This window comes from Lactuca serriola, chromosome 4 (genome assembly GCF_051521515.1).
Source record: "Lactuca serriola cultivar US96UC23 chromosome 4, Lser_US96UC23_V15, whole genome shotgun sequence".
In the NCBI taxonomy this organism is placed as follows: domain Eukaryota; kingdom Viridiplantae; phylum Streptophyta; class Magnoliopsida; order Asterales; family Asteraceae; genus Lactuca; species Lactuca serriola.
The window spans coordinates 116,761,411-116,776,271 of record NC_136411.1 but is presented as its reverse complement, the minus strand read 5'-3'; the positions used below and the strand labels follow the sequence as shown (position 1 = coordinate 116,776,271).

At 33.7% G+C, this 14,861-nt stretch overlaps 1 protein-coding gene across 6 annotated transcripts; it reads right to left on the bottom strand.

Annotated features, from left to right (window-relative positions):
- Nucleotides 1–8,877: 8,877 nt before the first annotated feature.
- Nucleotides 8,878–13,902, bottom strand: LOC145102398 (uncharacterized). Of its 6 annotated transcripts, none has more exons than XM_079039785.1 (7): nt 13,530–13,631; nt 13,071–13,438; nt 12,657–12,714; nt 12,211–12,373; nt 11,373–11,450; nt 9,207–10,109; nt 8,878–9,114 (listed from the first exon to the last, which is right to left on the bottom strand). In XM_079039785.1, the coding sequence occupies exons 4-6, from the start codon at nt 12,300–12,302 to the stop codon at nt 10,052–10,054; spliced, it is 228 nt and encodes a 75-aa protein (XP_078895911.1). In that variant the 5' UTR covers nt 12,303–12,373; nt 12,657–12,714; nt 13,071–13,438; nt 13,530–13,631; the 3' UTR covers nt 8,878–9,114; nt 9,207–10,051. The 6 variants fall into 6 exon arrangements, 5 of the variants coding, with proteins under 5 accessions (XP_078895911.1, XP_078895913.1, XP_078895912.1 ...); XM_079039788.1 differs by lacking the exons at nt 8,878–9,114; nt 9,207–10,109 and adding exons at nt 10,932–11,199; nt 13,724–13,902 and having other exon boundaries at nt 13,530–13,634; XM_079039787.1 differs by lacking the exon at nt 12,657–12,714 and having other exon boundaries at nt 13,530–13,634.
- Between the last annotated feature and the right edge of the window lie 959 nt (nt 13,903–14,861).

The window sequence follows — 14,861 nt, the reverse complement described above, 5'->3', positions numbered from 1 at the left end:
TGTTTTATCAGTTCATGTCATATGTTTTACCATCCTGCTCAAGAGATGGTTGTATCGGTTGATCGTTTGTTCCAGTTTTTCCTCAAGCTTATGGACAAAGGCTCCAAATTCTTAAAGAAGTAGCGTCCGAATAGAATGCTCAAGATCAGCATCACTCAAGTAGAGTTCTTTCAACCTGTCCCATATCCCTTTCGATGTATCATAGGAACTCACCAGACGAAACGTGTTTGGAGGCGAAGCAAACCTAATTATCCTCCTTTCCTTGAGATTGCTGATTAAATTTTCTTTTTCGTCCTGTGGAACGTCTTTTACTTGGATAAGAAGATTGTTGTAGTGGCTTGAGTTTTAATAACTCTTTTTGTACCAATATGTATGAACGTCTGCACAGTCATGGCTGCCCATATCAAGGAACCATTATCTTCAAGACCAAGGACGTAATCCTCAAAATGCAAAGCCCAAACTTCATAGTCTTGAGGGAAGAGAATAGGGATCTTGGTAGTGGATCCAATGCTGCTTGAAAGGCAGTTTAGGGTAAGTACAATCGAATCGATACTAATCACGGTTCATGCATGCACTAAAAATAGTCTAACCCTAGTACATTAAAACCGGGTGGACAGGCCTACCCGTTACAAAAGATGGACTATAACAATACAATACAATATTGACACAACACAAAATATCCCAACACACACGTATCACTGAGTATATCCGTACACCAATGTGTAAGTTTTTAATTTTTGATTTACTTATAGGAGTGAGCTGGAGGCGAATATGAAGAGCATGGAAACAAGTTAGCTAGGCCTTAAACTGAAACTATGAATCTCATGGCGAGTTCCATCTTGGCTGAGGGCAAATTCTTACAGGATGCTTAACACAAATCCCCAACCCTTCCAGATGAAGAAAAAAATTCACTTTTGATTAGTCTCGTCCATGATGCTTGGGATGGAACGAACTAAAGAAAAACAACCATAATTGAGCTATGTAAAAGTTCATACATTAAAGACAAAGAAGATCTTAATTATTCATATAATGATATAATCTACTCTCTTTTAATGAAAGTATTATTTTGATGTTTTTTATTTGGAAACTATATCAGAAAGTAGCACATAAGATTAAAGAAAGACTAATATTTAACATGTTTTATCCATTATGGACCATCGATCATACAACTTAACAAGGTTCTTAAATATGATATCTTGTTAAGTGAAAAATATTTAATCCATGATACTATTAAAAAACCTAGTATCAATCCCATAAAGTTAGCACCAAATGGGTTTCATTAGAAACCACAAAGGAACATTTGTTTCCTGTTTTCTCCTCCTTGATCGAACAAATTGCATCGATTTGTAGCAATTGAAATGAGTAACACCTCAAACTCTTTGGTTAGAGCTCGTTCAAAAACACACACTAAGTAGTTCATGAGGCTCGAGTCACAAGGTAAAGTGATAGGTTTGTTTGTTGGCAACCCAAACTCATCCTCAGACATCTTCAAAAGCTCACGAAATATATTGTTATTGAGATAATGCAACGGAATCACAAAACGACTGTGATCCATAGTGTAAACAACAAAATGACCCTTGTCAGCCATCATTGATCCACTCTTGACCGCCTGTCTACGCCATTTTTTTGTCATCCTCAGGAGCTTCCTAGGCCTCAACATGATGAATTATATCACTTCCAAGTATTTTTATCATCAATCATATCATATCATAACCTCCAAGGTATATTCAACTAAGATTTTTTAGTGTATATATAGTGTATCGATTGTGGACTATGGTCATCGATGCAATGGAAATGTGACCATGAGAATGCCTAGTATTTATAGTGTAAAGGGCATGTAGTTGAATGTAGCTTTCAATCATGTTTGGAATGTTTACAGGCAAGTTCATGTGATTAGTTAAGGAAGAGTTTGGCAAATATTAATATCTTCAATTTTGAAAGTATGAATTTGAAATCAGTTCCTTACAATCTTGCATACATGCTCTTAAGGCCTCTTACATGTGTTTTATTTTCCATTAAAATGTTTCTCTCTAATATAGTTTGAGTAAACAGGATTTGAGAAAATAATAAAATGCAAAAATAGGCGACATTTGTAAAAAACAAAAAGAAATTTACATAAATTTTTTTTTATTGAGAACGTGATAGCAAAACACTAACGGAAACAAAAAAAAAAAAAAAACAACCATCAAGAGAAAATAACAAATTAAATATTATATAAGCACTTTGTTTTTATATATTTTACATGAGTTAACTAACATAACATTTTTTTAATTTAAACATAAAAATACCAATAGTAAACCGATTCAATGGAAGTTGGTGTGACCAGAATTTTAATTTGGTTTGAATTATTGGATTCAATGAATTAATGTTTTAAAAACCCTAATCAATTTGGATTAGTTTATCGGATCAAATTGAACTGATTCATTTAAACAAACACTTGTCTCTCCAATAAAGCTCTACCTTAGGCAGGGAAGTTCATTATTGTAGATTTTATTTTGAACTCTTAGCATTGTTTCAATGTGTTCGATATAACATGGCCTTGTAAAAGTACCTTCCTAAGATTATAAAAAGTATTATAAAATACAATTTCTAATTATGTTCTATTAGAAAGAATTGGTATATGTGGATGTAAAATCCAATTTTCCTTAACAGATTATTATTATTATTATTATTATTATTATTATTATTATTATTATTATTATTATTTTAATAGTGTATTGCTATCTTCTATTTTTATTATATTGTTGCGGTTCCAAAATAAAACAATATTTTATATTTCCGTCTCTGGGCAAAACAAGTCAAACTCGTTTTCTTTGGGAGGTCAACATTCTTATACTATCTGTAGCATCCCGACAAGAAAACCACCGCCCTAAAGAATCCAAATTAAAAGAAACCCCATATTGTCATTATTAAGAGCTTTGAAGAGGCTCAAATTCACACACGTATAATATATAAAGTTTATTGTTTCGTATTTTTCTTGTATATATCTTATGCACATAATTTGAATATAAGTTATTGGTTTCATACAAAGCAAGTTAAAGACCATATTAGTAATATGTTAAGTTGTTGAAATGTTACAAAATTGGTTAGACATGGATTTTGGTTCATATTCTTTAGCACCATAAAAGTACTTCACTTGTGGACGAGGTTAGTCCACTTTTGGACGACCAAATATCAACCACATACACCTATCATTGTATACGCAACATGTATATAATGAAAATGAAATTGTGATGCGAATCATATCATGTTGAGGAAATTTGGTCCAAATATTCACGGATTATTTGAAATTTGAATGGAAAAATGGTACTACTTTAAACATGCTTAACTTTTAAACCATGAAATTATATTTTTAACTTCCTAGATTATAAAATTTTCTCAATATTTTATATTCATATTTATCTTTGTTAGTCAAGTAAATCATTTAATTTCCTAGATAAATGTCAATTATGTCATAGTGTATGATGTCGGAAATCGTGCCAACTATGAAAAAGAATAAGCCTTAAAGAGCCCCTACCTAGTAGATCAATAGAAGGCCTCTTTTAGAGAACTGGTCTCCCACCTATATCATATTGGTCCATCTAGCTGTTAATTTTTGGGTATACTTCCTCCTCCCAAATTAATAGTTTATGCTTTATTTTTTTTATTTGTTCTAAATAATTGTTCACTTTAAAAAAATAAATATCATTCTTATCAAAATATTATTCATTATTAGTTAAACAACAATAAAATAAATGCAATTAACATAGAATTAAATGCAATATATGAGTATAATTGTCATTTCATTTAATAAAATTAATGATAATTAATGTTTTTTTTAATCTATGTGTGTTTTTGTTGTAGACAATAATTTTGAGACGGAGGGAATATTTTATAACCAAATGTAAAGTCTCATATTTCAAACAATTTTTTTCATTTTTAAAACTTATGTAAACATATCAATTTCATTCTCAAAAGTAGTATCCAAATGTTTTAACACCATAAATCGGAGTTATAGAGATAAAATCAAGATTGCGGAAAAATCTCTAAAACATAATAGCAGATGCAATACAATCACGTCGCGTCATTTCCTTTGCTACAAGCAGTACCTGAAACATTTAAAGTTAAAATCATAAGCACAAAATTTAGCGAGCTCCCAAAATATCATACACCATACAAATAATAGGCTTCGTGCAACATTTTTGTTTCAATCACGTGAGCCCAACCCAACTAGCATGTAAATATATAACAGCTAGCTATACATGCATCAAGCATATAATGACACCTAGTGAACTATGTAGTATAGTGAGAAGACTCACATTAATCAAATAGTGGAAAGGACAATACTCAAAATCACGTAGAATCAGCTACACGCACAACCTAATACGACCAGAGGTCAAACTTCAGTCTATAATACAAATCCTCGAAGGTTGACCAAAAGTCAATCTTGTAAGAAAACCATCAGTCAACGGTTAACCAGCACTAACCACTGTGTCACAACTATCTCCTTTCTCGTATCGTGGTCACTAAAAGTGAAAACATTCATGGCTGGATTGCTCGACTCGCGCAGCAACAAACTGTCCACCATGTCGTGGTTAGCGTCCAAACAACTTAATTCATTAAGTTATTGACCATTAACATACATAGCTCAAAAGCTCTAATATAATGCTTGTTGGGTTTATATTCAAAGGCTACGAATTTAGCAACAAAAGCATTTTAAAGAATAACATAAAATTAGATTTATTTCCCAAACAAAGCATCATCACGCAAAACATAAAAAGATTAAAACACTTCCCTAAAAGGTAAAGAGGAAGGGATAGTACCATAAAAACTCTTAAGTTTTCAAGAAATATTCGGTTTTACCCCTTGGTGCCTTTTAGGTACAATAAAGCCGGAAATTTGCCTAAATTTTAGCGATTTTGCCATTTTGGTAAATTACATGATTAGCTAATTGTTTGCCGCACACGTGGCCCGCCCTGTCAACGATGATTGGACCCATTTGGCTGAAATGTCGTTGATTATTCACTGATATCAGTTGGTTATTTAAAAAGGAACGTACATAGGGGAATTGTGAAGGCAACGAGTTTCGAATATCCGACCTAAAGCAACCAATGCGACCACCTTACTAGTAGGTTGACACTTCTTTTGGTTAATTGCTCCTAAATCCTTATATATATATATATATATATATATATATATATATATATATATATATATATATATAAGCTTAGGTTATTATATTCAAAGTAATTATTATGTTATTGTATGCATAAATATGTGCCAATCATTTTACTTATTTTAAGAAAATGATTAACACATATTATTGAATTAAATATAATTGAAAAATATCATCAAATTTAACTAGAAGGGTATTTTAGTCAATTAATATAGATTTAATAAAGGAAATTTGCATATTTTAAGGGATCATGGATTCTATTAATTTTAAAAATCCGATTATTTGAATTATAAGTTTTTTAATTCGGACATTCTGACAGAATATGTTTGAGTATGTTCAAAAATAAAAATATTCTAGAACCATAAAATAATAAAAATATTCTTGAACATATTTTCTGATCATGACTTTAAAAATTTCTTGTAGAATAACAAATTTTCGAACCAACAATTGAAGAATTAAAACAAAATTTTCATTATTTCTTATAGAATACATGTAACAATTGCTAAGAACTAAATTTATTGTTAAAGAATAAAACTAAAAACTTTCAAATCGAAAAAAAAACATCAAAATCTAACAAAGACACTAATACATTCTAAAAGAATAATGTTTCTAAGAGGCGTCGTTCAAATTTCGTGGTCTGTTCTTGAAGCATCAGCTTCTGTGGAAACAAATCCATTGAATAAATTAGTGAGAAAATATCCATATTCCATTTTAACATAATCGGAATTTGTGATTCCATTCTAATAGAATTGGAATTCATTTACTAATAATTATATTAATTTGGGGCATTCTAACATAATATGTTCATGATTATCATAAAAATCATTCTTTTTTGATAGAATACTATAAACGAAGAAATATCATTCAGTTGAAGCATTTTAACGAGCGCTTGGTTTGCATCAAAACAACTTTCAACTTCTTATAAAAATTAGACAATCAGAACAAATTCCCAATTCACTAAAAATATTACACCTTGAAAGAATTAGACAATAAACCTAAACACATCAAAAATTTCTTTGATTTCTGTCAAACAATCAACCCAAACATCCATTGTATGTATTGAAATCAAATCAAATTAAATATATATATATATATATATATATATATATATATATATATATATATCATTTGAAGATTAAACTTCATTGGTTTACAGTAAATCAGTCAAAATAAGAAGAAGAGGAAGAAAGAAACCTATACCCAACGACCTCCTTGTCTCTTGTTCTCATCTCACCAGAAAAAAAAGGATGAAGTGGCAGAGCTGCCTACTGTCGCCGCTGATTTTGCCTGTCCCTGCCTAATCGATTTTGTTGTAATGGAATACACAGTGGTAGAGTGTGTAAAGATCGGAATCAGAGACCACGAAGGGGATGCTTTTATCGGAATCAAAATTGAAGAAGAATATATAACAGAAACTCATCTGACTATAGGGGTAGGGCACCGATCGATAACTCTCCAATAAGAACAGCCACAATAGCTATCGCGTGATACCACCCAAAAAAATCTCCAATAACCTCTCTCTTTTCGGATTATCCTTACAGTTTATTTGATCCTCCCCAAATGCTAACGAACACGGACATACCCCACCAGCTCCAACTGACATAAAATTAAAAGCTAAAAGGAGGTGACCATACCAAAGAGATGTCGGCGATGCACATGATCCTTGCTTCTTTCGAACCAACTGCCGCCTCTTCACCCCATTGATTGAACTACCCACCTCTCTTCCCTTCGCACACAATGTCGGAACCGGGAGAGAAGCAGCCGATAGCTGCTTGATTGTTAAAGGTCGATGTTTTCTGTCTAGGGTTTTAATGTAGTAAATATAAACGATTTTGCCTAAATTAAAGGATTGATGATTTGAATAACTAATAACCAAAATTAATTAAAAGCTAATATTACAATTTTACCCCTATCTAGGTTTTTAAAATGATTGGTCCACATTTACGCATACAATAACACAATAATTACTTTAAAGACATGAACCTCTCTCTCTCTCTCTCTCTCTCTATATATATATATATATATATATATATATATATATATAATTTAATACCGATATTATTATTACTTCAATTATTATTATTATTATTATTAGCATTATTACTTTTATCATTATTATTATTATTATTATATATTTTTAAAAATAACGAAAGCGGTTTTGACATCCATTTGCCATATTCCATAATCATGAAATGCATTAATGGCTAGCATAACCCTAATAGACTTAATCTTCGCTACTGGTGAAGAGGTCTCATCATAATCAACTCCCAGAGTTTGAGAAAAGCCCTTTGCAACCAGTTGTGCCTTATAAGTGTGCACATTATCATCCATGTCGGTCTTCTTCTTGAATATCCATTTACACCCGACTGTCTTACGACCTGGTACATTGTCAAACCAGTTCCAAACTTGATTGTCATACGTGGACTATATCTCGTTATGCATAGCCTCTGTCCATTTAGCAGCCTTAGGGCCTGCCATTGCTTCCGACTAGCTGTTAGGTTCATCCAGACTTACCAGTGTGCTATCACTGATAAGTGTATCACCTTCTGTAGTAATATGGAAACCGTAGTAATGCTCATGTGCATTCCTAACTCTCATGGAACACCTTAGAGGTATAAACTTGTCTGTCGGATCAACAGGAGTTTCCTCCTCTGGTTGATTGCTAGGGTTTGAGGTTCCTTTACCACTTGACTCTTGAATTTCTTCAAGGTCAATTTGCCTCCCATTGTTTCCTTGGCTTATGAACTCTCTCTCTCTCGTGAAAGACTCCCTTCCTTGCTACAAAGACCACATTATCACTGGGTCTGTAGAAGAGGTAACCAAAGGATTTCTGTAGGTAGCCGATGAAAATACACCTCTCACTTTGAGGTTCGAGGTTATTGTAAGTCTTGCATCTCACAAAAGCTTCGCAACCCAAAATCTTGATGTGGTCCAGATTGGGAACTTTTCCAATCCACATCTCGTGAGGTGTTTTGGCAACCTTTTTGGTAAGGACTAGATTAAGAATATGGGTGGCAGTCTCTAAGGCATACCCCCAAAATGAGATTGGTAGCGAAGCTCGACTCATCATGGAACGAACCATGTATAACAAGGTTAGATTATGCCTCTCAGCCACACTATTAAGCTGTGGTGTTCTAGGAGGTGTCAATTGTGAGACAATCCTACATTCTTTAAGATAGTGAAGGAAATTTATACTAAGATACTCACCACCTCGATCGGATCGAAGCATCTTAATGTTCTTGCCCAGCTGATTCTCCAACTTTTGTTTAAACTCCTTGAACTTTTCAAAGGTTTCTGACTTATTCTTGATTAAGTTGACATATCCATATATACTATAATCATTAGTAAAAGTCACATAGAATTCGTTAGCATCCCTTGTGGCGGTTCTGAAGGGTCCACACACATTAGTATGTATGAGATCCAACAAACCCTCACCCGTAGCACTGGAACTAGTGAAGGGTGACTTTGTCATTTTCCCAAGCAAACAAGATTAACAACTATCATTCGACTTTAGGTCAAATGACTCCAAGACTCCATCCTTTTGGAGTTGGCATATGCGTTTCTTGTTTACATGTCCAAGACGACAATGCCATAATGATGCTTTATCCAAGTTAGTGGAAGAATCGATACACAACATATTATTTCCTAGGTTATCGACAACCGACACAGTTTAATATACACCATCACAAGGTAATGCTTTAAAATAAAGAACATTATTAAAGAAAGCATTAATACCACCACATTCATTATCAAACGAAAAGGTAAAAACCGTTGTTTGTACAAACCATGAAAGGAAATAATATTTCTCGCCATTTCAGACGAGTAACATTCAAATCTAACACTAACCCACTACTTAGCAACAAAGAATAAAATCCAATCTTGGTGACAGGTGAAGCTTTCCTATTCCCCCTGATCAAGTTTATCTTCCCATGCTCCACATTCTCACTTCTTCTTAGTCCCTACAAATCAGAACATATGTGAATACAACAACTTGTATCAAGGACCCAAGAATTATAATGGGGCGAGTTATTAGACAATATAGTGCAAATACCTGCATGTTAGGTTTTACTTTCCCATCCTTAACACCTTGCAGGTACTTTGGGCAGTTTCGCTTCCAATGCGCCTTTTCATGGCAATAGAAGCATTCAACCTCTTAAGGGTTCGCAGAAGGAGTGACAGAACCACCTTTGGTTCTACTTGAAGTGGAGCCATCAAGGGAATTTCCCTTGGTACCATTCGAATGGCTCTTCCTATTCTTTCCTTTTCCTTGCTTGATGGCCAGAACAAGGGTGACGGTAGGAGTAGGAGTGGTAACAACCGATTTACCTTTCAGACCGGTTTCAGTGGTCTTCAAAAGTCCTTGAAATTTGTTGAGTGTAACTTCCTCTTTGTTCATGTGATATGTCATTCGGAATCGATCATAACAAGAAGGTAAGGAGTGCAAAATGATGTCAATTGCCAACTCCTTCGGGAAGTTCACATTCAATTTCAACAAATGGTCCACGAATCTTTGCATTTTATGCATGTGGCCCGTGATGGGTTCACCATCATTCATTCGGGTTGTTATCATGGAGGAGATTATTTCATATCGCTCTTGATAAGCACTCTGGTGGTATCTGTCCATCAAATCCTGGTGCATCTCAGAAAGATAAACGTCCTCATAGGACTTTTGGAGCTCGGCTGTCATTACGGACAACATGATACTTGCCACCTTAGTGGCATCTCTCTCATGTGCCTGGAATTCAGCGATCTCCTCTGGAGTAGCAGATGACTCATCAAGATCCTTAAGCTCGTTGTCGATGACATATTCCTTGTCCTCATAGCGCGTGACCATCCTGATGTTCCTGATCCAATCATTGATGTTGGATCCATTGAAGATTACTCTCCCATAAAGGTTCATGAGAGAGAAGGAGCCGGTAAGGTTTGAGCCAGAAGCAACATTGTTAGAAGACATCTGAAAAGAAAGAAGGACAAGTTTAGATTAGATATAAAGATAGTCCTTAATAAGACACTCAAATGTAATATTACGGCTAGGACCCAACACAATATTTATAGCTTAAAAGAGGGATGCTTTAATCCAAGCTATACAATATTTGAAGGTAGGTGAATGACAATTCACCAATTTCCACCATGAAAAACGAAATGTATTATTAGGTTTTAATTGGTTTTGAAACTCCTAGATTCTTTTGAGATTCATTGAACTTTGCAATGGCATGTTTCAATCTCGAATGTTCCCTTCAAGTTTTGTGACTAGGATACCGAGGATCACAAAACAAGGTGTGAATAACCATGCAAATTACTTGGTACTCTTAATGTTTATCACCTAACCGATGTGCCGGTCACTACTATAAAAGCATCCTTTTACGAAGTGCAATGCGTGTCGTAAAACGCTCAGATGACGCACAAATGCGTGTCAAGGAAGGCCCTGTTATAACAAGAGACAACACGCTTTTGCGTGTCGTCTATTTACGACGTGCATTTACGAGGCGCATTTATGACACACATTTACGACGAGCAGTTATGACACGCAATGCGTATCAAGAAAGGCCTTGTCATACAAGAAGACGACACGCATTTGCGTGTCGTATCCTTACGACGAGCGTGTTTATGACACGCAATGCATACAATTAAAGCCCTTGTCATAAATGAAGATGACACGCATTTGCGTGTCATAAACTTCAACAGCCTTTACGATATAGATTTACGATGCCTCTTTACGATGCTCATTTACACATAATACAAAAATATGGAAACAAATATAAACCAAAACAATCAATTTCATCTAATAACATTGGTATTAAGGGTATGTGATTGTACATTGTGTTTAAGAGGTTTTCTTTAACTATCTAACCTAATACTACATTGCTATTAAGGGGACACCTTGTTTCAGATATCATGTATAAAAAATCCTCCATATATAACCTAATACTACATTGCTATTAAGGGACACCTTGTTTCAGATATCATGTCAAAAAAATCCTCCATGTCAAAAAATTGGTTGTTGTCCACCGGGTGTAGATGGCAAGTAATGCCTTGAACATTAACTAAAACAAAAAAGCTTTAATTAATCACACAATCAACAACACTTAGAAGTACATTAGAATGCATATATTTACTAACGGATGTGATATAATATGTATGATCCTGTAAAAAGAAAAATAGCAAAAAAACAATGGAAGGAATAGATTGCCAATTATAATAAATAAAAAAGAAATACCTCTTAACAGATGATCCAATAACTTCTCCAGTTTTATCATTGAGTGAAGGCAATTCGCTCACATGAAATTTACTCAACCTGCAATATATTTATAAAAATGTGGTTATAAATTTATAATTACAAAAAATTAATTGATCTCACCTTTATACGATAATGAGGAACAATAAATATGAACTTCAGATTATATCTTTGGTGTTCAACCATCCCTCTCAATTTTGGTCCAAGTTGGACCATTTTACCCTTGGTTCCCCGAGATTCAATGTAATTCTTGAATTTGGGATCAAAAGGATCACGTGAAGGAGTAAAATACATTAGATAGCATAATATTTAAAAATCTACACTTTGTATTTTCTGATAATAGTAGAGATTTTCAAGAATTCAAAGATAAAGTTGAGTAGTTAGCATCTAATCGTGTTAACATGAATTTACACAATGGAATAATGTGTCCAGGCTAACTCATTTTTCCCATTTAAGGACCGGCCAACCACCAAAAGGGTGAGCATATGTTTCTTACAACAATGTACCAAACTCATATTAAGAAGTTTTCTCTAACTATAAAACCTAATACTACATTGCTATTAAGGGATTGTACATTGCAATTACGACACGCATTTACAACGCTAATGGTGTTTGATACTTCAAATCTCTAACGGTTGAATATGAAGAAAATTTTTATCTGCATCCTTCATCATCAATCAAAATAGAAGAACAATATTGTTTAACCTGTTGGATTTGCTTTTTTAGTTGCAGCCTATGATTACATCATTCAAACATATATCGGACACTCAAAGGTACAATTTCATTATTCTTTTTTTCTAAAACAAAAATGGGACATTACCTATCTTGACGAAGCGTTTCTAATTGATCAGAGTTCAATCCACTATCATTGTCAATGAGATCATTTAATATGGAATTAAGCATATCCTTCATATTTTGCACATGGGTTGCAGCTTCTAGGCAACTTCTAGAAGACAACTTGAGGTTGGAAAGAGCTTGCCAAGCTTGCCAGAAGTTCATATAATAAAAAAAGTTACATTTTATCAGTAAGTACTTAAAAAATGGAATAACTACGGTTTTTGAAAGAGTCCAAGATCATATAATGCAAGTAAAGAGAAGCTTTAACTTTACACGATGCAAGAAGGATAAAAGAACAACGAAGTAGGAAATTAAAGAAACACTAAATGATTCCCATATTAAAAATAGGGAATTATAAATCACCATATAGTTACTCTAAGTATACAAACAGAAATACACATGATAATACAACACTAAAATGTGTCTTACATTTTCGACTTGTGGATTGTGTGCCTTTGTAACATTTTGAACTTTACAAGAGAATGATCTGGAACAAAGAAAAAAATGGTGGGATCTCAAACTTGTTATGACCTTATAAGAATGTTAGAGAGAACAAAAAATCTTCTTAAAGAACCTATTTGGGCTGGATATTAAAAAAAAATAGAGTGATTAAGTGCTTTAAAAGGAATATACTCTGTCCATGATAAATAATCCACAAAGATGAAGGATTAAAATAACCAAATTTTAAGTTTTTATAAGCCACTTTGGCAAAATGGTTTAGAGAGTTGGCATCTACTATCATAACTGTAACTACTATAATTAAAAGAATACTAGATAAAAGAGAGAGACTATACATAAGTAGGTAGTCAAGAAAGTAAACAGAGCCATGGCTGAAAAACACACCTTGCAATTGCAGCCTTTGCTTCTTCAACGGAAAGTTTTTGTGTTGACAATGAGATCAGGAAGTTAGATTTCAAAATCTTATCTTGGCTCACGTATTTAGCATGTTGAGACCAATTATGTCTCATTGCCTTGTCAAAACCTATAGAATCTCCACCACCATTTCTGCTACTGAATATCAACCACAAAGAGTAAACAAACAAAAAAAAGTTAATCTTAAAACAAAAAACAGAAGGGGAGAAAGAACTAGGGTTAATTTTCTTAACTCATGTTGTTATCCTAGGTAACTCATTGGCAAGTTCATCAAGAGACAGAATTCCACCATATGAGAGATGACCATCAAACGACTTGCCAGCAAGCTTAAACTGTTTCTATAATTATAATATTTTTTTTATAAAAACTGGCAAATATTCCATTAAAAGAAGACATTATTAATAAAAAAAGTCAAAGTTGAAGTCAAACATGTGCAGTGCCAGATAACTTGTTTCCATCAGCCATATTGCAGAGGTACAACACTCCAAGATTCGTCATATCTTGTTTTTCTTCCAATGTCATTATCTTCCCATTCTGCAAACCAATTAATAATAATAAAAAAACAAATTTAATAGAAAGCAACAGAAAATGTGAATTAACAAAAAATAATAATAATAACTCACCAAACCAGAAATCATTTTATTTTGTGAATCCAAATCATAACCTATCTGGGAAACATCAGCACCAACATCAGTCACTTGTTTTACAACTTCAACAAATCAGTTATATTTATATTATTATATAAAACCATGTAATATTCATGTTTAACAAATGTACCTAGTTTTTAATTAATTTTGATATTTCAACTTGATCATCCAAATTCTCAATCCTCTGGGTTAAATGCGACTTTGCTGCCTGATTAAACAAACAAAAATAAATAAATAAATAAATAAAAACCATGAATGTAGACATAATATGAAGTAATTGAAAAGAAAAATACTTTTATGCTTTAAAAGTTATAGCGAGAGCATCTGTAACTTGTTCCAGATTTTTTGTCAAATTTGAAACAGCATTTGCCAGGTTACGTTAGAGGCGGATTCAATTCAATAGGAGTGGGGTGCATGGCCCCCACTTAAATTTTTTTCCCTCCAGTAATATGCTAAGAAAAATAATTTATGTCGTTTTTATTTTAAACTATGGACCCCACTTCGCAAACATTGGTCCCCACTCATTTAGATTTCTCTCTCGTCCATTTTTCTCTTCTCGTCTATTCTTCTCTCCCGTTCTTTGACCTAGCCTACCAAGTACCCAACAAGTGGAAACCATGGTCCATAGCACAAACAAATGAAAATCGTCGGGAATTAGCACTCCACAACCACCGCCCACCGTCGCCAAAACTTCGCATCATCCAGGCACACATCATTGCTGCCTAACGTAGTGACGCCATTGCCTGAAGTCGCTCACCACCGGCTGACCGACACCATCTTCCGCCGCACACGACCCACCACCGTATGACGCCGCACAACACCGCCGCCAAAAAGTTTGTAAGTATGTTGCACTGATTTCTTTTGATTTTGTGTTCAATTTTCACAAATTTGGTTTGATACTCTCAAATCAGATTTTGTGTTCCATTTCTAAACTGAATGGATTTATCTTGCTTAGTGGTTTTGTGTGAACTGATTTAAGTGATTCTTGATTTCTGATTTTTGCTTTGATACTTTGAACTGAATTTAGATTTAAACTGAATTTTGCTTTGATTTAATACTCTCGGTTGATTAATTTGGATTAAATGGGTTTGATACTTTGGTTAATTTGGATTAG